General features: G+C 44.7%; 1 protein-coding gene across 1 annotated transcript in view; it reads left to right on the top strand.

Moving 5' to 3' along the window:
• dnaaf9 (dynein axonemal assembly factor 9) overlaps positions 1 to 19355 on the top strand; it is a 60306-nt gene extending 40951 nt beyond the window's left edge. Inside the window, exons 26-37 of the mRNA XM_084310134.1 lie at positions 139 to 227; positions 1088 to 1222; positions 1831 to 1956; positions 5789 to 5826; positions 6666 to 6801; positions 6985 to 7071; positions 12101 to 12207; positions 13746 to 13820; positions 15156 to 15340; positions 16200 to 16265; positions 17958 to 18051; positions 18668 to 19355. Of these exons, the coding sequence (XP_084166260.1) occupies positions 139 to 227; positions 1088 to 1222; positions 1831 to 1956; positions 5789 to 5826; positions 6666 to 6801; positions 6985 to 7071; positions 12101 to 12207; positions 13746 to 13820; positions 15156 to 15340; positions 16200 to 16265; positions 17958 to 18051; positions 18668 to 18774 (1245 nt within the window). The 3' untranslated portion in view covers positions 18775 to 19355. The remainder of the gene's footprint in view (positions 1 to 138; positions 228 to 1087; positions 1223 to 1830; positions 1957 to 5788; positions 5827 to 6665; positions 6802 to 6984; positions 7072 to 12100; positions 12208 to 13745; positions 13821 to 15155; positions 15341 to 16199; positions 16266 to 17957; positions 18052 to 18667) is intronic.
• The last annotated feature ends 6557 nt before the right edge of the window (positions 19356 to 25912 follow it).

Raw genomic sequence — 25912 nt, 5'->3', positions numbered from 1 at the left:
CCATTTGTCGTGTGGCGGTGAAAGGGTTAACCGTCTGTAGTGTGGTAGTTGAAAGGGTTAACCATGTGGTAGTGTGAAAGGGTTAATGAGTTGTTGTTAGTGCTGGAGGCTGACTTGGCTTCCTCTCCTCTCGGACAGGTGATTATAACCATCATCTCTGGACTCCCTGGGAGCCACAGGAACAGGCTCTGCAACTTCCTGGTTCAGCTGAACAAGGAAGGCGGAAGGTGAGAGAGCATCCATCCTGCGGCCGTACGGCCGTCAATCCCTGCAGTGGTCCCTGCAGTCCGTTACCTTTCAGTTACATCCTACTACAGCCGCAGCCCGTTTACACATTGTGTTATTATTAGGGATGTCCGATATTATCGGCCGATATCGGCAGTAAAATGTGATATCGGAAAATATCGGTATCGGTAGGTAAAAAAAATAAAAATAACAATAACAACTTTTTTTTTTTTTTTTTTTTTTTTTACATTTATTTAACCTTTATTTACCCAGGCAAGCAAGTAAGAACCAATTCTTATTTTATTTATTGTCAAAAGTATGCATGTTGGTTTAATTCAACAACAAGAGATATGTACGGTAATGTTAATTTTAACTTTTTTAATGATCATATTTTGCACAGATAATACTTACATTTAGAAAGCCTTTTGAATGCATCCAGTGAAATTATTAGTTACGTGAAATTATTCAGTTTTTTTGGGGGGAAACCCCGCATATATCGGTATCGGTTGATATCGGTATCGGTATCGGAAATTAAGAGTTGGACAATATCGGAATATCGGTATCGGTAAAAAAGCCAATATCGAGCATCCCTAGTTATTATCATTTTATTGCAAAACATGGCAATTTCTTTGGGATTTTGATGAAAACACACTCCTTGAATGGATTTGAATTGAAAGTTGATTGAACCCACCCCCTGCGACCCCTGACCAGCATCAATAGTTATAAGATAAGAGGGGTGGTACAGGTATGGTCAGGGTAATAGTAGAAAGACATAAGTATAGGCAATACAAATATAATAAAGATAAAAAGTACTGTACATTTATTTGGCGTGCCTGCTAATCACGTGCCGTTTGGCCCACAGGTGGGTGGTGTACCAGCCCGGTCCCGACTGTTGTGACGGTTTCTCGGCCTCCCACCTCCAGCGATACCTGTCCAACTTCCTGGAGAACCAGAGGGGCCCGGGGGGCAAGCCTCGCCTGATGCTGCTCGCACCTGGGTAAGCCATGGGCTTCCCTACAGGGGACAAGAGCAGTCACGTTGAATGCAGATAAGACCTAGACTCGTCTTTTTCATCCTTTGATCAAAGTGGCTGGTGGATTCAGAAATTCAGAGTATTCAGACAAATGTTATTTCAGAATAGAAAGGTGTCTCGTTGTTTACCTGCCAAAGTGTCTGGTAGAGTTGACAGACTTACCAGCCATGGTAAATATTGACCAGTATTTGGTTGGCTGGTGGTAATATCCCACCTTGCCTGGATTACATAGTTATTTGGTCAAATATATCTTGTGCTTTAACAACGGAAGCAGAGGAGCAACCATACAATAGTCACAAATCCAAAGAAGATATGTGCCACACAATAACTGTTTTTATTGAAAAGGTTCAGTTAACTTTCCGGGACAGATGGAGTTTGTCTGATGCAGCTGAACATACAACCCCTGCCTGTCTTGAACTGAAAAGTAGTTGCACAAAGTAAAACAAATTATTTAAATTGATCCCCACTTGTTCACCGTGGCGTGTTGATGCGGACGTGCATTCTGAAACGCCTACAGAGGCCGACCGAAGGAGGCGGGACTTGACATCCTGCCTTTCCCTCTGATCCCGCAGGTACACAGATGTCCTGGACGTGGTCCAGGCGGTGCTGTTCCACCCCGACCCCGTGGTTCAGGCCTGCTTCACCATCGGAGCGGTGACCGCCTGCGTGGACCCTCTCACCTCCTGCATGGAGCACAGGTGCTGCACGTCACACTCTCACCAGCTCACTCTCACCAGCCGGCATACGCCTCGACAACACCGGCCTCTTCCATTCTCACCGCGGTTAGGTTTAGACCCGACGGGCTTTACATTTAAAGCCGCCGCTTTTATTCCATTGATATCGTGTTGTGATATTATCGTTCACAATTCATCATAAATGAAGGATGACGGAGCACATATCAACTCAACTCTCTCGCCAAATGAGGTCTGAAATATTTGAGGGAATATCATTTGAAAATGACACAAGCTTTGGTTTGTTATCACACGTTCCACTACTGTGCAGTCGAACGCGACTGTAACATGTGTTGGATTATTTAATATGCGATTTTGCAAACATGAACAGATATCGGTATATATCTGAAGTAGCCTACACCCGTCTACCAACCTACTTACCGTACTTTTCGGACTATAAGCCGCGGCTTTTTTCCCCATTTTTCGACCCTGCGGCTTATATAACGGTGCGGCTAATCTATGGATTTTTACAGCTAACTGGGCTCGCTCCCTCAGCTCTGTGACCGTCAGATCAGACTCGTAAATCTGCTGCAGCAGTGCTCGCCTTGCCCCTCCTCCTCCGCCTCACAGTCGAGCCCTCCTCCTCCCCCTCACAGTCGAGTGCATAGCCAGCAACCAGCCAGACGTTAGCTCCCGGGACGATTAGCCACGTTAGTTAGCCAGCAACCAGCCAGGCAGAGACGTTAGCTCCCGGGACGATTAGCCACGTTAGTTAGCCAGCAACCAACCAGACGTTAGCTCCCGGGACGATTAGCCACATTAGTTAGCCAGCAACCAGCCAGGTACCGACGTTAGCTCCCGGGACGATTGCTACCTAGTGTTGGCTCTATCGTTCCGTGAGCTAACGTTAGTAGCTACCTAGTGTTGGCTAAGTAGCTATCGTTAGTAGCTAGCTACCGTTACTGTTTAAACAAAAAATTTAATAAATGGGAGCTTCCTCAAACAGCCATCTCTTTCCCGACAATCCCCTCTGTGCTCGAACCCTTACATTATGGTAATTAAACATTAAAACACCTGCGGCTTATAGTCCAGTGCGGCTTATATATGTACACATCATTCAATTGAGCTGCTGCGGCTTATATTCAGGTGCGGCTTATAGTGCGAAAAGTACGGTACATTTAGTCATTTAGCTGCTGCTTTTATCCAGAGCGACTTACAAGTTCTGTACAACAAGTCAGCAGGAAGGGTACAACTCTGGCAGCTAAAGGGTCAGTAACAATGTCCGTCAAATAGTGTTGAACTTGAGTGCTACAGTCTTGAGTGCATAGTAGTATAGACATACTAGCATAGTAGGTAGTAGTAATATAGGCAAGGTAGATTATTTAGTAGCAAAGCATACTAGTAAAAGACAGTCGTGCGTTACTCCCGCCCCCCCTGCTGTGCTTCCTTTTCACGTGGATGAAAAACAACACGCACCTTGCTTCACTCCAGCGTATCTGGAGCTGCTCTGCTCTGCAACGTTTCGAAACCCAAGAGCTCTCGGTCGGGGTCACAGTTTGAGAATCGACCCGATGGTCGAAAGCCTCGGGCTCGGAACGTCGATCGGTAAATGTGTGTTTTCGTGAGGAAGCGAGGAATGCCGGTTATCCCCCCCCCCCCCCCCCCCCCCCCGTCTACTCATAATAATAAATATAGTAAATAATAATAATAAAAAAAAAAAAACACAGAGACGAGTTTCCCGGCACCCGCCAGGGATTTTCTGCATATTTCTTTCCCGGGATTAGTTGTCATTTAAATTCCCTTCAGTCAAACACAAGCTCAAGTCAGAGAATGTGACAGATGATTTAGCTGCCGGGGGGCGAGGATGCCAAGGACATAATGCGCGGGTGCTGCCCAGCGGGCCTTCTCCTCCGCACGACGCTCCGGCGTTCGCACAGCATACAAATGAGGACCAACCCACACCCAGCTGACATTGAACCTAATTTACAGTTCGCCTTCTCTTTTTTTTAACAACAAACCTTGTCTGCGAAAACAGTGAATCCCGAAACAACTTGCCGTGGAAAATGGGCAGGTGATGGTGGATGGTTTTGCGGCACACACACACACACACACACACACACACACACACACACACACACACACACACACACACACACACACACACACACACATACACACACATACACACACACACACGCACACGCACACACACACATGCACACACAGAGCAAGATGGGGACAGATGGCCTTAGAGTTGGATGATGTTGTTAAATCATTGAAATGCTGGACGTTTTCCGACTGAGGTTACATGACACCGTAGCTATTAAGCTGAAGGCTGGCTCCCTTTTACAGAGAGGATCAGCCCTGTATTTAATCTCACTCTCCTTTTGTTGCGGACTCAAAACCAGGCTTACGGAGCCTCTCACCGTAGCAGATTGACTGAGCCGGTCAAACAATAAGGCACACCACTCTAGTCGATAGCTTGGCTTCCACCACAAAGCCAGACGGAGATGGCAAGTGCCTGGAGTTCATTTACAGTGTGTTTTTCTCCCCCGGTTTCTGTCCCCAAAACAACGTTTCTCAGATATTTTCTCTGCAACGTGGACGAAGATGAGGATGGTGATGATGATGTCTTTTGTCAGGGTATCTGCGGGGTATTAAAAAGTCTTAAAAAGTATTAAATTCATAATTCTCAATTTGGGGCAGCCCGCCTGTTGGGACATTATTAAATACATGAAATGTTTTTGTATTCAAGTCAACTTGTATGGAATGCGCAAGAATTTAAGTGCAGCCACCAGTTCAGTGTCACTATGTTTTTTTGTTTGTTGCTAGTACACTCGTGAAATTGGTATTAAACTTTGCTCTAGGTGTTATTAAAAAGTCTTAAATTGAACTTGTTGAAACCTGCAGATACCCTGTTTGTGTTGACCTGAAGAAAAAGTTGAATTGCACTCTAAACATTTAGCGACGGCCGTGGTCAGCTACTCGTCCCAGCTGGGTAAAAGTGTCTAATGAGCGCTTTAGTGAGCGACGTGGCCAGCGACGACTTTTCCATATGAGGCGACTTTTGACAAGCCTTCTGTCACTGTCTGTTGCCATTGATTGTCTGGGGGCCGGCGGACCCCCTCTGCGGCGCTAATTGGGTGTGTTTAGCCCAGCTCAGAGCTGACCCCCCAGTCACCCCCCTAGCGGAGCCCTCTAAGCCGCCCAGATCCACACGACAGACAAACATACCCTCCGCTGTGGAGCTCATCAGTCAGTCATGATCCATCCCCCATGATGGATGGAGACAGTTCATTACATCAAGATGGCAAAGATGAATACCTCGCCAACAACTCATCCCCAGGCTTCCCAGAGGCAACAGAACAGAGCAGGGCAGGGACGAGGGTGGGCGGGATGGCCGAGGGTAGGGGGGCGGAGGTGGGTGAGTGGGCGGGGGTGTGTACTTGGCTTTCATCCTAAAAGGACTTTGCTCGGATGCTTATTCGGAGAGGGCGGGATAACACGGATCGATTAGACATTTTTTAATAAATCACGTTAAGACTAAATTAAATTACAAAAAGCTTTTAGCTTGGTCAGTTGCCAGTCGCTGTCACAATCGCATCCTGTGAGTTGTGCTGCCTCACGGAGGGATAATCAGGTTTCCCACCAAGAAACCATAACATAGAATTATCCTGTTTATTGGGGCACAACTTTGGCAAGCCACCCTTGAGTCATAAACAACGTTATTGTTAGTGTTGTAATGGCGTGTCACACCAGATCAAATACCAAGGGCTCCCAAAATGCACTGGAACACAGGAACAATAGTGACACTGTGACCTCTTACTCTCCCCTCTCCATCTCCACTCCTCTATCCTAGGTTTTCCTTCCCCAAGCTGGTAGAGCAATGCAGCCAAGGTGAGTATTCCAGTCTTATCGCACACTATCCTCCAACCCTGCTGTTGTCTTACAATTAGGGTTTATCGCGTTAATTAGATTGATTAATTAATTACACAGCAAATTATCACGTTATGAAAATGTACTCAAAATTAATAAAAAAAGAAAAAAAAATGTAATCTCATTCATCCCATAAGAACGTAGAATACACATTACAGACTTTTTTTTAATATGGTCCATTTGCATGTTCTTGGTATCTGATTCTAGGGACATCTATGGATCTCAGGGAATGTATTCCCAGTGTCATAAATACTGTGTCTGTTACTAGGCTTGAGTAAATTGTAATGAACCAAATGAGAATATCAATTAAAAACATTTTTTTTTTATCTTTGACTGTGAATAACACCATGCTAGAATGTACCAGACCTGAACAATCTAAGCAAATGAATAAATGGAAGATGATTAAACAGAAGGTTTTGTTGATACAGTACTGAATTCTGCCATCCGGACACATGCCATTTGAAATATGATTATAGAATATAGAATATCAGGCCTAAAATGGTTATGCGATTAAAATGCGATTAATTAGATTAATTAATTACAAATCCTTACAATACAATCTGCCTGGACACTCTATGTCTTACGGGGTGCACAATATATCGGCGACTATATCATATCGGCTGATATCTGTTGATAAATGTCAGTTGTCCGCCATAAATATATCATCGGTATATCTGCCACAGTCTTCACATCGGGTGCACCCCTAGTATTTTATTATAATAATTTTTTGTATTGTAAAAGGGAACTATCTGGCTGTCACCACTCTCGACACTTCCTTTTTGCGCCCCCTCTCATCTCAGGCATTGTGAGTACAGTTGTGTTGACGGGGCTGACGGCGGAGCAGAAGAACCCGCTCACACAGCACATCCAGCAGCTCGTCCGCTCTGCCAACCCCAGCGCCGCCTTCCTCCTGGCAGAGAGAGGAGCTGTCACCAGGTAGCTGCTCGGCGGACGGATGATCCACGCCTCCGCAAAGAAGTCCTTATTTAAAAAAAACGCCTTTTCATGTTCACCCTAAAATATTCGCCTTAGCGCATCCACTTTCATCTCCTGTCTTCGGAGTCTATATTTAATATTTTCTTTTGTGTTATTTATATATTTTCTTTGTCTTTTGTGTAGGAACGAAGATGTGAAGCTGATCCTGTCTGATAGCAGCTTCTCTGAGCCCCAGATGCTTAGAGCACGCTACCTCCTGTACCCTGGCTGGTAAGAGCTTCTCTTCCAATAGGAAAGAGTACAATAACTACCTCCTGTACCCTGGCTGGTAAGAGCTTCTCTTCCAATAGGAAAGAGTACAATAACTACCTCCTGTACCCTGGCTGGTAAGAGCTTCTCTTCCAATAGGAAAGAGTACAATAACTACCTCCTGTACCCCGGCTGGTAAGAGCTTCTCTTCCGATAGGAAAGAGTACAATAACTACCTCCTGTACCCTGGCTGGTAAGAGCTTCTCTTCCAATAGGAAAGAGTACAATAACTACCTCCTGTACCCTGGCTGGTAAGAGCTTCTCTTCCGATAGGAAAGAGTACAATAACTACCTCCTGTACCCTGGCTGGTAAGAGCTTCTCTTCCGATAGGAAAGAGTACAATAACTACCTCCTGTACCCTGGCTGGTAAGAGCTTCTCTTCCGATAGGAAAGAGTACAATAACTACCTCCTGTACCCTGGCTGGTAAGAGCTTCTCTTCCAATAGGAAAGAGTACAATAACTACCTCCTGTACCCCGGCTGGTAAGAGCTTCTCTTCCAATAGGAAAGAGTACAATAACTACCTCCTGTACCCTGGCTGGTAAGAGCTGGTCCTCTTAATAGGAAAGAGAGTAAGGCGGCCGGGTAGCGCAGTGGAGAATGCACTCGCCTACCACCGCAGAGACTCTGGGATCGAATCCAGCTGTCAGCGGTATACCTCTGGCTTGGTCAGCCGTCCCTACGAACACAATTGGCAGTGTTAGCCGGTGGGAAGTCGGCGGGATGTGTGTGTGTCCTGGTCGTTGTAAACTGCGGTTCCTACTGGTCGGTCGGGGCGCCTGTTCAGCAGGGAGGGGATCGGGGGGAAATAGCGTGATCCTCCGCACGCGTTGCATTCCCCCAGTGAGAGTCCTCGCTGTCAGGTGAAAAGAAGCTATGTTTTTTAAATGTTTAAATATCAACATTATCAAACTGCTCTGACCTCGTCTGGTCTTTGCAAAGACCCAAGAGATGGGACAGTAATATATTTGTGGAAAGGTCTCCCTCTTGTCTAGTATATTACACTCTTATACTAAACATGTAAAGGTAACGAAATCTGGTACAGATCAATCTAACGTGAATCGGTACTCTGTATGTAATTCGGTCCTACCCTTAAAAGTACAGAGTTCGGTACCCAATCCAACTTCTGCCCAGTACCAGTGACGAGCCTATTCTCTCCGTCTCTATGTTTAAGACATTGTCCCTCTCTGCCCAGTACCAGTGACGAGCCTATTCTCTCCGTCTCTATGTTTAAGACATTGTCCCTCTCTGCCCAGTACCAGTGACGAGCCTATTCCGGATGTGTTTGTTCTTTCACTTTCTACGTTTAAGACCTTGTCGAGCACCAGTAAGAGGCCAGTTCTCTCTCTCTCTCTCTCTCTCTCTCTCTCTCTCTCTCTCTCTCTCTCTCTCTCTCTCTTCTCTCTCTCTCTCTCTCTCTCTCTCTCTCTCTCTCTCTCTCTCTCTCTCTCTCTCTCTCTCTCTCTCTCTCTCCCGTTTGAAGACCATGTCCTCTTGCCCCCGTCCTGCTGGCTGTGACTCTGATGTGTCCCCGAGTGCCCATGTGTAACCCCCCCCCCCCCCCCCCCCGTCAAAGTTCACACTCCACCTTTTGGCCGCTGAAGGCCAGATCGGTCTAGTCCCTCCGCGACCCCCGCAACCTCCCCACCGCCAGTTTAATTGCTGGCCGCTGCAGCAGCCCCTCGCTCGCGGGTATCAGTTGCTTATTGCTGCAAAGCCCCACAGGGCATCTTCTGTTCTAACACCAGCTGCCTCCGAGCAGCCCAGTAACAAGCTGTTGGCCGTGCAGTTGCCATGTACACAGAGGGGGCCAGCCAGACCCTCCCCCCTGGACCCCGTCCACTTAGACACCATGCCTCAGTGGTCAGCCTAATTTGAACCGCCGCTGAAACCCACGGCTCAGATCATATACACCGGGTGTGTCGTGTCTCCCCCGCAGCGATGCCTTTTTGATGTAGTCGCTTTCCCCCCCCGGCCGTGCGCTTACAACCGCCATGACAGGAATGATCTACGTTTGTATTTAAATCCCAACGTGTCCCTCTCATGCGATATCCAAGTCGCAGGGGGGGGGGGGGGCTGCGATATTTGATAAAGGCAAAATGTATGCCGGAATACCGTTCTAAATTAAGTGTCGTGGTGCTGCGGAGATGCCCTGGCCTTCAGATTGTAGTTTGAGACTTAAAGAGATCCCCTCCAGGTATTTTAAACCCTTACATATCTTTCTATATCAAATAACAATTTCTCCACCAAATTGTTCAATAAACTACTGAAAATTACTTTTACGATTGCACACATTTGCCCTCATTGAGAATGCAAGGATCTGTAAATATGAAAATTAGCCAATAGTCTTCCTGGGGTCCGAAGTCCCACATATCAATATATACACATACAAATATACTAGGGCTGACCCCTATTAGTCGATTAGTCGACTAATCGGTCGAAAGGAGCCGTAGTCAACTGGCCAACCTCTTAGTCGAATATAAAAAAATAAAATTAAAAGAATATTTATAATTATTATTTTTTAATAAATTTTTTAATCATTCTTTCCAAAAGAAAAGAGGTCTAGAAACGACGCATACCAGAGGCTAACTGCCTACGAAAACAGGCACAGAGGCACTGAAAGAGGATTTCACCCATCTAATGAACACACTAGACTAGACAAATATCAAGATGTATCCATCAGTGGACCAATTGCATGCTTTTGCAGAGGACAAGAAGCCTTCAGTCGACTCCTTCAGACATTAAGCACCCCCCACAGCCCAAATGGAATGATAAAAAAAAATATTAAAAATATTATACTTTTTTATTTATTTCTTTTTTTTTGTCGACCAATAGTCGACTAACGGCACATTTTGGCCAATCATAGTCGACCATCCAAATCCTTAGTCTGGGACAGCCCTAAAATATACATACACATGCACATATATACACATACACACACATACATATACACGTATACATACATACACAATATACATACATATACATATATACACACACACTATATACATTCAAGTCAAGTCAAGAGTTTTATTTGTCACGGCATACAAGTATACAGTGAAATGCGGGGGGTCTTGCCCGCAACGATTGTGCATAATACAATAATAAGAATCCAATAGGATGAGAACGACATTTGTGCAATAATACAAATAATCAAAGTAGGGCATATCAGGTATATGTACATGCGTTTTTACAAGAGCATGGTAAGACATGCTAGGTCCTGTGATAGTGCAATACACTGTTAGCTACGGATGAGGCACTGGGTCTTTATGTACACTGCTATAGAATGCTATATTATACAATCACAAGTTATACTATACTATTTTGTAAAGTGACCATAAGTGTGAGTGTGTGCAGCATGAGTGTGTGTGTGTTCTTGTTAAAGTGGCTGCTAGTGTGTGAGCATGTACAGTGTGTGTGTTGTGTGCTTGTGTGTGGAGAGTTCAGTGTTCAAGACTCTGATGGCCTGGGGGAAGAAGCTGAGCCGAAGTCTCTCTGTCCTAGTTGCTGGTGTTCGCAGGCGTTTGCCTGACCGCAGCAGCATGAACAGGCTGTTGTTGGGGTGGTGAGGGTCTTTCATTATTCTGCAGGCTCTGGATTTGCACCTCTTGTTATATAGGACCTGCAGGGGTGGTAGTGCAATACCCGTAGTACGCTCGGCTGAGCGTACCACTCTCTGTAGGGCATTCTTGTCCTGTCCCCTGCTGTTTTCTCCTAAAATCCACGATCAGTACATACATACAGTACATACATACATACACACACACACACACACACACGCATACACATACATACTAAGGCTGTCCCCGAACCCTGTTTTTGGGATTCGAACTTCGTCAGGGTTTTTCTAACGAAGGTTCGAACCTTCGTTTTAAATTAAAAACATATTTTTTTAAAGTTTTTTTTATTTTTTTTTTACTATCCTCAAACTAAATCCTCAATTTGAATAAAGTGATTAATCTGATTAAATTTGTATTTTTTTTTTTATTAAATCAACTTTCCAGCCCCAGACCCAGCCCAGGGAGAAGCCCCAGCCCAACTAAATCAATTAAATCAACTTTCTTTAATGAATATAACTCATCAGTTTCTTTTAATACTATAATATTAGTGTAGCCTAATCTTTATCTGCAACTGTGAAGAAAACCCCCATTGGTTTAAACAGAATTAATAGATTAAAGATTATTTTTAAATTTTTTAAATTTTTTATAAATAATAAAAAATGTAAAATTCAAATGTTGATTTAGAATTCGAATGCCAACGTAACGAACGAAGGTTCGAACGTTTGGGCTCAGCCCTAATACATACACACAGTACTTACTACCAGGAGTTCCAATTCGGCTGCTTATATTCTGCCAAGTTATATCAAAACCGATTCGGCTCTCTGCCTATGCTGTCGAGTTATGGCTGTCAAGTTACCACATATTGGACCATGAGTGGTTTCACCTATTAGTGACATCACACATGCAACTCGGATTTCAGGGACGTACAGATAAGCTCTCTCTCTCCAGGGGAACAATGTGAAAAAGGCCCTGATGACAAGTTCTGCACACATAACGATCTGTGTAAGTCATGCCCCCAAGAGGTGTTTACCATTCAAATAAACAACATGTTTTTGAGTAGAGGGGATATCTTTGTTTGGTACCCCCCCCCCCCCCCCCCCCTCCCAAAAATCACATCATGATCATTGTATGACTTCTTTCAATTGAAATGAGAATAATGATTCACAAATTATCATTCCCTCGATTATGGTGATACACATCATAATTAGCTAAATATCCCAATTCGTTTTTTTTTTATTCAGCCCTAACGGCAGTGTTGATGCTGTCGATATAAGAATAGTGTTTGTGCACGTGTGTGTGTGCACGTGTGTGTGTGCACGTGTGTGTGTGTGTGTGTGTGTGTGTGTGTGTGTGTGTGTGTGTGTGTGTGTGTGTGTGTGTAGTGCAGGCATGCTCAGCTGTCTGAATGCGTGCTCATGCTTGTTTTTCAGGTGCAAGGGTCGCTTCTTCTGCGGCTCCCATTCCTTCTTCCTCGCCCAGCAGTGTGTGGTGTTCAGCCGGCCCCTAGAGAGGCCTCTATTTGTCGCCCGCTGCAAAGGTGAGATGGAAAGCAAGTCTCTGGTTATTCCCCCCGTCCCCCCAGCGACACGACACACGTGACGGAAGCGGAGATATGAGCTGGCACGGTGCGGCGGCCATTACATAACCTGCGCCTCCCTCCTAATATGGAGAGGACTTTAGGCTCAGTAATTGTCAGCAGTTGCCATGAAATGATATGTATCCCTGCTGGACGCACAGCACCACTCAGGGTTGTCCCTGGCTTCCAGGGAGATTTAGATGGCAACGTGGGTATTGTGGTGAGTTTGGCACAGAGACAGGGGGATGAAGGTGCTCTCTAAGAGTGTACCGCAACCCTTAGTGCCAAAGATAATTGCTATTGAAACCATTCAGAACCTCTTAACCACTGCTTAAAAATAACAATTCATTCTAATGCAAGGAGAATATAGAAAATAAAGGGTGAATTTCACTTTTTCCTTTTTTTGTGGTTTGAAAAAGCCACTTAACACATTGGTCGCCAGCCGGATATGGCGATTTATCGCTTGGATGCCAGCACGTTAATCAATGGGAGGACAAGCACATTTGCGAGCGATTAAACTATGTCTTAAATTATGGCTATGTGTCTAATACACCCGTCGCTTATCAATGACTTGCTTGCAGTCAACATGTACGAAACGGATTGTTTTTTCATCAGTACATTTCCGTTTTATACCGTTTTGAATACGAGTATAGTTTTGGAGATTTTGGAGAATTCCCGAAAAATCTGCGAAAATAGCTATTTACTGGAATACACAAAACACATTGTAATTTTTCGGCCTATTTATGAATAGTTTTCAAATAAACGCTAGCTTATCGATAGTATATGTGTATTTATGCATGCTAGAGAAGCGGGCTGAAAAATCGATTATCCATGACCTGGTCAGCGCTAACGTCATACACGCACACACAGCCACACACACACACGTTGTGAACGCTGTGAAAAACAACTCTGATTAACCCAAAACTGGTAACATAGAATCCTTACCTCAGATCAGATGTTCTGAAAAAAGATCAATCCAATTCCTGATCGCCATTCCAAATATTGATCGCGTTTATTGATCCAACGTTATAGTCCGAAACGCATAATCGAAAGCTGCTCCCAGTGGGGGGACTCAATGCAATAGTATCCAGCTGCATGCCAGAGAATGGAAAACCCCGGACCGGAGTTTTTCTCTGATGCACTTTTTCACCCAATCCAATCCAATGATGTGCATTACCATCCGGGAGACGATAGGGGGCGGTATTTGCCCTTTTCGAGCTCAGAGCCATTCCCAATGATAACGTCAGGCTGGACGGATGAAAAATGAATGGATATCGCTAATAAAATAAATAACGATTAAATAACGAGAAATCTCGTCATTGGCAACCAACGCATGGCAGCCAATAACAAGATCTCTCGTTGTTGGCAACCAATGTGTTAATAGACAATCTTAGCACCTTGGAAGTGTCCTGTGATACTTTGCATCATATTTAGTGTTTATGTTAATAGAAGCAAATCATGTGGTAAAATCTCCTAATCCTTTGTCTTTTCCGCCCTAGAGTTCAAGTCGTCACTGAGATCAAACCCTTTTCATGGAAACATTTACAACATCTGGGGAACAGTCAAGTTTTCTGGTAGGAGTTCTCTGCGTTTCTCCGCACGTACCAATAATACACTGTATTCAGTTTGCATTTCTTCTACAAATGATTACCGTATGATGTTATTATGAAAGCTGAGCTTCAGAATTCACAGTTTGCCTCTTGTTCAAACGATACTAAACGAATGTGCATTTCTCTTGGTAAATACTTGACCTGCACTTGCATTTCCCAGTCTTTGGGAATTATTAGAGAACAGAGTTCCCGGCGGACGGTAGGAATCCTTCGGTGTCATCATAGTCCACCAGTTTGGTTTTCCTCATGGTGTTCTCACTCCCCGTTAAGTTGAGACTTTCTCAGTAGACCTGTTGCATGAGGAGAGGTTGCAGATGTATGCGGAGAGCTGTACAGAGAGTTTGTATTATGCTTGTGGAGACGTGTGCCGAGAGTTTGTTTACTGCTTGCGGAGAGAGAGAGGTTCACACATGGAGTGAGTGTTGAGAGGTCGTGTGAAGTCTTACATTTCCTTACCGTGTAGTTGATTTCAGTTACACTGTTTTGGGTAGTGTCTTGTTTACGTCAACCTCCTCTGTTTAGTCATGTTGTTTATTTCTCCTATGTAGATGTGGTACATTTTATACTTTATTCTTGTATTTACGATACATTTCTCGTATTTAGTTGGGATGCATTTTACACACGTCTTCTATTGTTTCGTGACACACTTTGAGTTGTGCGGATCATTTCGGGGCCTAGGGATTGTTTGGATATCATCGGTACCCACCTCTCAGCATGCCATGTTCCATAGCTCCATCCCAGGCAGCCGCAGTAAGAGGCCATAGAGTGGAGGAGTCGCACGGAGTCCCTGTTTCAGTAAAGTGACGGCCTCCATTCGTTTGTGTGGCACAGATTTCACCACAGACTCGGTTTTGCATGCTTCCACACGTTCAGTCAGTCCTGAAACCAAACGGTGGTCAAATGGTGTGTAATTACATTCAATGATTGTTGTTTTTTTTAAGTAAAAAAAATTATTATGTAATACAAAAAATATATATAATAAATAAATAAATAAATAAATAAATAAATAAATAAATAAATAAATAAATAAAAATTGCGAGCCTGAATTAAAACCAAATTGAAAAACCCAAATGCAATTACATGCATGGTTTTGACAATTTGTCTTGCTTGGTCAATTTCAGGACCGATGAAATGTGTGGAACCACTCAACCTATGATAGAAAAAATTTTTAAATACATAAATAAAATGACTCTACGCTACAAACGAATGGACCAAAATACATGTTGAACCAGGGTGACGTTTTGACTCGTCCGCTCATGAAAGACGTGGTTGTAAGATGCTCGGTCTCTGGCCCTGTAGACTCGGAGCAGATGGTGGAGGTGAGCTACAGTGCGGTGACTGGGAGCCTGATCATGGTGCCAGCCCAGGCCACCGGCCCCCTGACCCAGGGCCAGCAGGGGCCACCAGGCAGCCTCCTGCTCTTTGACGGTATGGGCCTCACTCAGGATGGCCCGAAGAACTGGCTCAGACTGTGTGCCAAGCAGGTAAAGACTAACCCGCACCCCGATATCACGATGTTGATAATATTGTTATCTGTTGTTTAACTATCTTTTAAGGGCCCATTCCTTAAGCTAAGGATTATATAGTGGTATCATATGGAACTAGAGATCTAGAGGAATCTATAGATACCAGCCAGGACATGCTACAGTAGCTCACCAGAAAAACACCAAAGTCAAGCAAAGATTGTATGGGGGGGGGGGGGGCATTTTCAAAAGGGGTCCCTTGACACCTGAAGATATCTGGAAGAAAAAAATGGGTTCATTGAAACCACACAAGTTATTTACAATCAGATTAATTCATACTAGTTCTATGCAGATTCGGGCCCAAACCAAGCAGTACAAATATATATTTTGAATGTTTTTAATATCGGCTGATATATCAATATTGGAATGTTTTTACTCTCAAATATCAGTATCGACATTGGCCCCAAACATCCAGTACCAGTCGGGCTCTATCCCAAACAAACACACACACACACACACACACACACACACACACAGGCTAGACAGCTCCAGCGAGGGTGTGAATTGAGCACTAATTAAAGTCTGTCACATCTCGAACCAGGTGGTCAGGTTCCTAAACACAACTGATACTTTCAATCCCGTCTGTCCTAATGTTGTAATCCTAATCGCTTTTTAATAATCGTTTGTATTCACGCATAAACTACGTAGTCTTATTGGTTGTTGCTGTTGGGACACAATGTTTTCTCAGTAAATGTAAAGCATAGTTGGTGCCCTATCTGCCATATAAGCATGTTTACACTGTACTTGCTGCAGCAGATATGCTCCTTTAACTAACAGTATGAGGTGAGTAACAGCACTGTGTTGTGTCTGGTGATCACAGAGGGAACCCAAGAAGGCCTGGAAGTCGAAGAACTCCCTGTCAGCCCAGGAGATCAAGAACATCCATGTGAGTGCTCTCTCTCTCTGTAGCCGCTGCCGCTTATCCTTGATGGCTTATTTCATTTACTTTCATTTAATTTACTCTAATTTAATTTCGATTTGTTCCGCTCATGGTAATGCGCAGTTCCGTTAAAAAAAAGTGTTTCATAATCGAAGCACATCTCAATTTGCACATTCCATGAGCGAAAAGGAAGAAGAAGAAAATCGTATTTAGCCTGCCCCTTACTCAAAACAATATAAATAGATGGTCTGTAAATTTCACATATTTAACCTGTTGAGCCCTAGCCATATTTTCAGAAGATTTGCCACAAAGTACATACCCAAGTAAATGGAAGATTGCTCCACTTCATGTTTGCATGTTCCTGGTATCTAGGGACATCTATGGGACCTCATGGAATATATTCCCAGTGTATTCCCGGAGATTTTTTATGAGCTCATATTTAGCTAATAACACTTAAAATTAGGGATGTCCGATATTATTATATATATATATATATTTTTTTTTTTACATTTCTATAACCTTTATTTACCCAGGCAAGCAAGTAAGAACAAATTCAGATTTTATTTATTGTCAAAAGTGTGCATAATGTTAATTCCACAACAAGAGATATGTAATGTTAATTACCTGAAATTATTCAGTTTTTGGGGGGGGGGGGGGAACCCTGCATATATCGGTGATATCGGTATCGCAAATTAAGAGTTGGACAATATCGGTATATCGGTATCGGTAAAAAAGCCAATATCGAGCATCCCTAGTTAAAATCATTGCTAAACAAACGTAGTGCAGAGAATATACACTCCGACTGCTGTTTTGATAGGATTAGGGTATTTACTCTTGGCTACATATGAAAAAGAAACACAACATCTCTTAATATGGACTGTATTGATCTATTTGTGACGTGAAATAAAACCCTGGCCCGGTACCGATCAGGCTTAAGAGGTTAGTAATCAATACTTACAACTCTTTAAATGATTCTGTAGAGAATTCCACAGTTTTACGCCACATACTGAAATAAAGTCTTGTGATGCTTAAAATGTAATTTCCTTCTATGATTCTCGTCCTCAGTGCTAGAAACAAACCGCTTCTGCAAGCTTTCTGGCAATACTCTGCTTTTTTCCCTGTACACAAATAATAATATCTGTAACTCAACTATATCTTTAAGTCTTGACTTTAACAATAAAGTCTGTTATTGTTTGATTGATTGAATGATTTGATTGAATGATCTTTACTTCAGTGTCACGCACCAAGGTGCCCGGCCCACATTGCAATAGTTTACAACATAACGAAAGAGAAATCATTACACAAACTCTAAAATAAAGTCTGTCTCTTCTCCCAAGCTTCATAATAACGTACCACAAAAAATAAAAACCTTGAGGGCTCGGTAGGATGAGTTTTCACATGTCGTCACGGCAAGTTTGTGGTCAATAAACGCCACAGTAAGAGATCCGACTCCTCACCTCTTAACTCGGGACGTCGCCTCGACCGCCCAGACCTCGTTAGGTGTGCGCGGCGCGCGCCTCACATTCTTCATGTGTTTTTTCGCCAGCGCTCGTACGAGGCTAAATCTGTTGTCAGGTTTAGCGGTGGGATTCCCGCCGGGGGCCGCCCATACTAAAAATGTACAGGCCGCCAGGCCCCGCGGATTAAAGGATCAACCGGGATGACACATGACTTATTCTATGTGGTGTTGTGCTTTAGGTGACCAGACATCTGGACCCGCTCCCCTCTGGCTTCTTCTACAACGGCCACCAGTTTATGGACATCTTCGGGGAGAAAAGAAGCTTCCATCCCTGTATCCTTTTTTTTTTTTTTAGATGGAAACGACCTAAGAAGCGTGAATAATCACGTGGGTTATTGAACGGTAATATCTAGGGGTGTCATGGTTTCCACACGGAGACAGTTGTTCCTCTCCTTTGTCTCCGTAGGTCTCTTCTTCTCTCAGTTTAACCGGTGGTATGGTATTGACTATATTTACACGGTGGCCATTTTGCTCTTACATAATGCTCAGGGTGGAAACGGAGGGGAAAGGAATCCCACCTTGAGGGTAACAGCAAAATGGCCGCCATGTGTATATGGTCACATGCCAAGCCATTGCTTGTGCTATTAGCATAATGTTTAAGGCTCATTTTCATTGTTGACCTTGAAATTCATTTAAATAAATTCTGAGCTAAACCAGTCAAAGGTATCAGTCAAAGGTTTAGACACACCTTCTCATTCAGTTCAATGAGAAAGTGTGTCCAAACGTTTGTATATCTAGAATTAGAGTTCTGTAGTATGAATACATTTAACACATAAAGAATATAAAATCAAGTCGTGACCTCAAAATCTAAAATTCATATAAAATCTGAATGTGTGCATCTGTATTTTCACTAGCGTTGCTCGACCTTACATCGTCACCACCGCCGTAGACATGGAAGAATTCATCAGAGACTACATCGCAGAGGCCAACAAGGAGATCGAGCGCTACAACCGTCAGCTGGAGCTGAAGCCTCACCCTGACCTCTTTGACCCATAATAGGGTCTCCGTCCGTCCGTACGTCCTTTCAATTCCATCTGTCCATCTTATCTCTCACGAGAAACACCATGGGGAGGGTTTCTTTTTCTGGGGAAGGGGTCGGGCAAGGTTACCGAATGCCCTCCTCACCCATCTGTCTGTCCTGACGTTATGGAACCAGGGTGGGAAAGGATGGGTAGTGGGGAGGCGACTACATTACTGTATGTATTACGTGTGTCATAACATTGAGGGAACTGTCGTGGGTAAGGGGTCTAAGATACCACCATACACTACATTAAAACTACAGACATTTCTATCCTGAGATGAGAGTTCCCGCCTGACCATCACCGCTCGTAAACTCACATACTGCCTCCTGAAGTGGCAGCATTTCAGGCCATAGCCTCTGGGTCTTGCACCCGCCGTCGCCACTACGGCCCGCGCGTCTGTTCATCATAGTTGGCAAATTAACGTGTCTATTTTTGGGACCGGGGGCACGGAGAGCCGTGCGATTCAGTTCGGGTCCCCCGGTGGGCCTTCTCAAGGAGACGCTCTCCCCGCTCTGTTGTCACACAATCCGCGGCCCACCTGTTCGCTTGCCTGCGCCCCCCCCCCCCCCCCCCCCCCCCCCCCCCCCCCGCTGCGGCAGGGGGCCGCTGCCGGCGGAGCGGTAAACACCGGACAGGCTGTTTGGCCGCCGCCGGCTGACGAGCGAGACCCTCAGTCAACGCGGCTTATATGCGCCGCTTCCACGCTTTATTTTTAAGACTCCCAAAGTGAATCTAATGACGGTGCAATGAAGCAGTTTGCGGTTACAGTTCCCAAGCGGCCTTCAGCGGAATCGAGCCTAGGGATGCGTAGAGCCGCTAAGGTGCCTCGGTGCGGTCAGGCGCGGAACGCTCATCTCGCGGGTTTGTAGTGAAGACGATGTGATTTTCTGTGTATTCATCCAATTTCTTTTTTATATTCTTTTTACAAACATTCCCCTACACTTAGGCCATTTTGCGGGTTCTTGTTAGGACCCGTGGAAGTAAAGGGGGTGGGCAGGGAGGGGGTTTTGGTGGATATAAAATGTGGTTTTGGTCGATTTCCGGCCAGGTTGTGTCGGGTGCAGTTCTATCAGAGGACAGGGTGAAGGTTTTGTATTAATGTCGTGACGTTGCAGAGGATCAGAATCGCAGGTAGATTTAACCAGCTGAACCGACAGGTGCCTCTCAGGCTCTGTCAGGCTTTCACACCCTGCACAGCACCCCGTTATCAAGCCCCTTGGGTGAGACTTTCAACGCTATCTCCAAAAACGATCCTCGACGCGGTAACGTGTCTGAAAGGCCACAAGGTTCTGCCCCGCTGCGGTCTTCAGCTCTCATCCCGCCGCGGTCTGTTGTTAATTAGCGGTGCCTTGTTTTGGTAGAAAAGTATGTAATTCACCCGCGGGTGTTCGCAGGGTGCACACGACGGATAGCTTACGTTCGTTTTGGATTCCCTAAAGTGTAGGCCTAGATCGGGGTGCGGTGCGTTAACGGCGCGTCCCCTCTTCGCACGTACAGTAGCCGTGCCGCTGTGCTCCGCGTGAGAGATCCTAGAACCAGCCGCGCTCGTAGGGCGGCTGGCGTTCCTTCATTCTATGCATGTGTTCCTCTTTTCTCCAGAAAAGTGTGGAGTCTCGACATGGGGGCAGCAGTGTGACAGATGCAGGTAAACCGGGAACTCCGGGAACTAATGAATTTATAATTACAAAAGGGACATGACGTACTACGAGGAAACGCGTGCCCGCTGCTACCGCAGTACTGTATATTATTATCGGTCCTCGTATTCCGTACCAAATAACCGCCAGCGCTCTGCTGCGAGTGCTCAAGAGATTCCTCATCAAGTCGTTTCTTCTGAAGAGAAGAAAGAGATCCCATAGAGTTTCCCCCAGAATCACACAAACACTGCTGGCCCCATCAGTCCCCATTGCAGTATAGCCTCCATTGATCTGGACAAGCCATACCGTCCTGAGAATGATGATGCGTAGCGTAGCGACTAACATAGCAATTTAGTATGCCTAATGAATATACACGGGCATGTTCCCCCAGCTGACGAGGGGTTTGATTGGAGAGGAGGACGTAGCCACTTCTCTCCGCTCGGGCTGCAACTAACGACTGTTTCGATAACTGATTGATCTGTCGATTATTAATTCGATTGATATTGATATACAAAAAAATTAGCAGGTCTTTTTTTTTTTACATTTGTTCTCAAAACAAAAACCTGTTTAAGTCTTCAGTTTGAAAGGAGCTGAACGTTTTAAATGCGGTAGTAATAAAGGAAAACATAAAACACAAGCTTAAGTGTTGACAGGCTTTGCTTTACATCACATGGCTTCAGCAACAGGCCATGGAGGTGCATTATAACATAGATCCAACTAAACGATCCTGAAAATAGTTGCCTAAACTATTTATTTTTTATAATAAATTAGTTGTTGCAGCCCTACTCTCCAGACCCCACGTCTGCTTACGCCCCTTAACCCCCTCTCTCACGCAATCCTTCTCCTTAACTTTATCAAACAAGTGCAATTGTACTCTCTCTGTGTGTGTGTGTATGTGTTTTCTTTTTTTATATATATATATATCGTACTAAACACAGTACCTTCAGATGTCTCTTTAAGGACTTGTTGAGAAAACAAATTAGCTGCTAAATTCTCAGTCTCTCCAGAGTTTGGATTCGCGGAACAAGCAGGTCGTTAGCCTCACGCGTCAGTGAGCTGTCTGCCGTAGGCCCTCCGGAGACTTGTTTTCGGAGCAACAGTTGATCTCGTCCTGCAGTTGCGTAATGGCCACAGGGACCGGTCTCGGCTGTCTGCGAAAGAGCAGCGGGACTGATTTATCGGAGGCTGACGACGCCATGGTGACTAGAGGACCTATTACGTCCACGAGGCCGTATTGAGAGAGGCTCCGCTGATTGGGTCTACGGTGCGTTAAGCCGTCCTTAAAGGGTCAAGGGGGTCACGTGACACGTTTGTGATATTCAGCGCAAGACTAGCACTAACCTAGTTGCATATACACTACTACTACTACTTCGACACCATTTTGCATGTGTTAGGATGTCACGTGGAGATGACGCAGTATATATATATATATATATTCTGAAAATAAAAAAAATTGCCTTTCACCAAACTGGTACAACAAAGAGAAATAATCACATTTATTTTACATATGCGGTAAGATTTGAATTACCTCGGCAGGACAGACGCATAGTATTTTTGTAAGACTGTGAATCGAAGCTCCTAAATGCAAAACAAGCAAGCGTCTCCTCTCGCACAAGCTATACAGACAGATGCAGTTGAGAAGAATCAAACAAAAGCTTAAAAAAAAAGAGAGAGAGAGAATCTGATTGGTTTGCGAAGACGTCAGGTTTCTCTGATCCAGCAGTGCCTTGGCTACGGCTAAGAAAAGCAAGAGGTAAAAACGAGGCGTTCGGAGCTCTACCGACCCCCCCCCCCTAATCCCTCTGTGGTGCGGGGGGTTGGCAGCTGATTGAACCGCCCTTAAAAAAAAAACAGTGTTGGTGAAAGGAATCCGTGGACTTGTTCTTTAAAGCAATGTGTTCTAATAAGCCAGAGGGTAAAGTAGGTGAGGTCACACAGCAGAGAGACGGCTGGAGGGCTCGGGGCGATTCAGGTATTCAAAACTAACTCACCAAAAATAGGTTTGGAAACGGGGGAAGCGCCTGATCTCGCGCTTGTCGACGGATCAGGGTTTTTTCTGGATGACGGGACGCGGAACAAGGATCGAGTTAGTGGCTAAACGTTGGGTAACCCCTCCTTATTGCACAGCGGGGTCCCAGTGAGCCCTCCAGAGACCCCCTCTCTCGTGTCTCCTATGCAGCTCTCTGGCTACGCAGACCTACGCCCCCCCCCCCCCCCCCCCCCCCGTTGGCTTCAACCCCCACGTGGAGGCTGGCGTTTTTTTGTAGCTGAAGTTATGGGACAAAAACAAAGTTTGGTGTTTATTGATTTTATATACGAGGAGATGTGATGTTCTTATTATATCTATACTGTGATGTGATGATATATACAGTATGAGAGTTATTATTATTATTTTTTTTTGTTACATTTGTTTAGTTATTTCTTTTAGTTTTGAATATTGGCTCCCGTGTTCAAAAGGGCCAGATTCGGAATGTATGCACTTTTTTTTTGATGAAATGGATATTTTTATGAAATTCCTGGTATTTTTATGCTTGTAAAACGGAAGGAGAAGGGAGTCTTTGGAAATAAAATTTTTTAACCCGACCAAATATATCTCTCAGGCCTCGAGCGCCACCTTGATACTAATTGTTCGGCCATTCCGTCCTGAAGAGGTCACGAGGCTTCTCGTTTCCCAATAACCCCCCCCCCCTGCCGCGGTGACAGAAAATCTATTCGTGGTCTCCGCTACACAAGTTGTTAAGAGAGAGTAATTCGCTCAGGTATCGTCATCGCTCCCAATGCCTGAGGTCGCGGTTTCACGCTTGCCCACACGGCAGAAGAAGGGGTGAAATTGTGGTTAATGTTTTCAATGCCGTCTATTCCTCGCGTGCCGGTTCAGCCCGACCGGCCTCGCGCTCACAGGCGGGGGCCTTCCTCCGCTGCCGCTCGTGGTGGAAACGGTCATTGATTTGAGTCGGTTTTGAAGTCATGATGGTGAAATTAGACGGGGAAAGTCAAGGGCTTGTTTCTTCTCCCCCCACACATCTGCACACTGTCTAAAATGACGGTAAAAAAAAAAAGATAACTTCAAAGGTATCTTGTTGTGTTGAAAAGGAGGGGGGGGAAACTTCAAACGTGCCAAAATGACTTCCGCTTTTTTTGTTTTTCGGGGGTGGTGATGATGATGTTCACAGAAAGTAAGTGAAATTGAATTGCATTTGCACAAAAAACTACTGTAACTTTTGTTTTTTCCTGTGACTGATGCTTTTATAATCTAATTGTTGTATTTATTGCACCAAGTAATCCATTAAATATTTATATGGTTAAATCGTCACGTGTTTGTTCCTTTCTCTTCACTGTTAGAGGCTACGTCACTTCCAAGTTCAACATCATTTCACAATTTCCTGCAACTAAATAGCTCCAAGACAGAAGCCATTCTAATCGGCACCCCACGCCAAATCAAATCATCCCCAATAACCAGCATCACCTTTTCCAGCCAGAAACTCCCCCTCTCACCTGTAATCACTAACCTGGGTGTAAAAATGGACCCCCACCTGACCTTTGACTCCCACATTAAGCACATGTGCAAAACCTCATTCTTCAACCTCAGAAATACCTTGCCAGATGCCGAAAACTCGTTCATGCCTTTGTCTACTCAAGGCTTGACTACTGCAACGCACTGCTCATCGGGATCCCTAGCAAGAGCATCCAGAAGCTCTAGTACATTCAGAACTGTGCTGCTAGGATCCTGATGAGAGTGCGGAAATAGGAACAGATTGTTACAATATAAAGTGTGTTACAAATTGAATTTATTATTATTATTATTATTATTATAAAAATCACATATTTTCTTTTACAGCAGTCGTCTGGTAATCCAGAGGTTCCTGGTTCGATTCCCGCCTCCTCCTGGGCAGCGTGTCGAAGTGTCCTTGAGCAAAACAGTTAACCCCTAATTGCTCCTGATGAGCAGGTTGGCACCTTGCATGGTTGCCTCTGCCGTCGGTGTGTGAATGTGTGAGTGAATGGGTCAAATGTGAGGAACAAATTGTAAAGCGCTTTGGATTAAAAGCGCTATATAAATGCACCATTTACCATTTAAATTGATTTACCAAAACGTCATCCTCCTATGATATCACAAACGGCGATAATTATGAACCGCTTGTTAATCTGAAGACTTCAAACCCTGTGCAGAACGGCAAAGAGTATTCATCTAATTTCCCTAAATAACATTTCAGACAAAGTCAAATCCATACAAAGACTAGGCCAGAACCATGACATGGTCCCCATTTAAATCAAATGTAAGTTCAAAGTCTATTTCGATTATGTAATAATCATGTGGCTCTGATATGTCATCAGCAGCCATTCAGAATGTATGCTCTGCATAGTCGTGGATTTGTCCGTCGGTACGAGGACATGGATCCGCTCGCTGCCTTACAAACGCTATCAGCGCCGACCGCACCGCAGAGCTCTCTGTTATGGCCAATGGAAAAGATAGACTAAACATACAAGTGTGTACGTGCATGCATGAGTGTGCTTGTGTGCAAGTGTACATGTGCTTTTGTGTGTGTGTGTGTGTGTTCTGGCAGTTGTCTATGCAGTAACTAGTGTGGCGAGGAAAGTCGACTGAAATAGAGCTGAGGGAATGCGTGGAATCCACTCCTGCCCTACTGTAGACATCCCTTTCCTGATGCTGAGTGTGTGTGTGTGTGTGTGTGTGTGTGTCTTTGTTTTCCTCCCGACGTGGGGACCAAATGTATCCACAAGTGATGAAAACAAGACCTTAATTTTTATTTGTTTTGTAGTTGGGACATTGGCCGAACCCCTCAAGGTAAAGGGGTTATTATATGGTTAGGTTAAGGTTAGTCTATGATTAGGATACGGGTTCGGCTTAGGCATGTAGCTGTTAGGGTTAGGGTTAGGCATTAGGGAATTAATGTAAGTCTGTGGAATCTCCCCACAATGCATGGAAACATGGCTGTGTGTGTGTGTGTGGACAGTTAGTGTGCGTGGCTCGTGTTGTTGCCAAGCAGATACAATACCCCACATCGCTAACCTCTGACATCAGGACTTCCTCGCTTCTCTCCTGCCTCCTCCGTGCCGCCAGTTCCTCCCTGGTGACTCCAAGAAAGGCCCCGCCTAGACCGGCCACACCAGACTCACTTAAAAACACACCCATGCCGTCTCATATTGTCTGCGCGCCTCCCCGCCCGTTCCTATTGTGATATTTTTTATCGTAGCGCTGGGCCCAGGTTATTTCTGGCCTATTATGACAGCAACATGTAAACACTCATCGCTCTCACTGAAGTCTGCCAGCGCCTGCTGACGTGTAGATGCAGGTATGTATGCTCCGGCCCCAGCGAATGGTGTGTGGGTGCGTTTAAAAAATATATATTATACAAGTGAAGGAGGAGGTTTTCCTTAAATACTAGGCGTCAATAGGCCTGCCGATGTTGGTATTGGATGTTGGCCCGATGCCAGGCTAAAATAGAGTATAAAGAG

The sequence above is a fragment of the Notolepis coatsorum genome, assembly GCF_963971535.1.
Source record: "Notolepis coatsorum genome assembly, chromosome: 3".
NCBI lineage: Eukaryota > Metazoa > Chordata > Actinopteri > Aulopiformes > Paralepididae > Notolepis > Notolepis coatsorum.
Note: the sequence above shows the minus strand (reverse complement) of the source record. Positions and strands in the feature narration are given on the sequence as shown.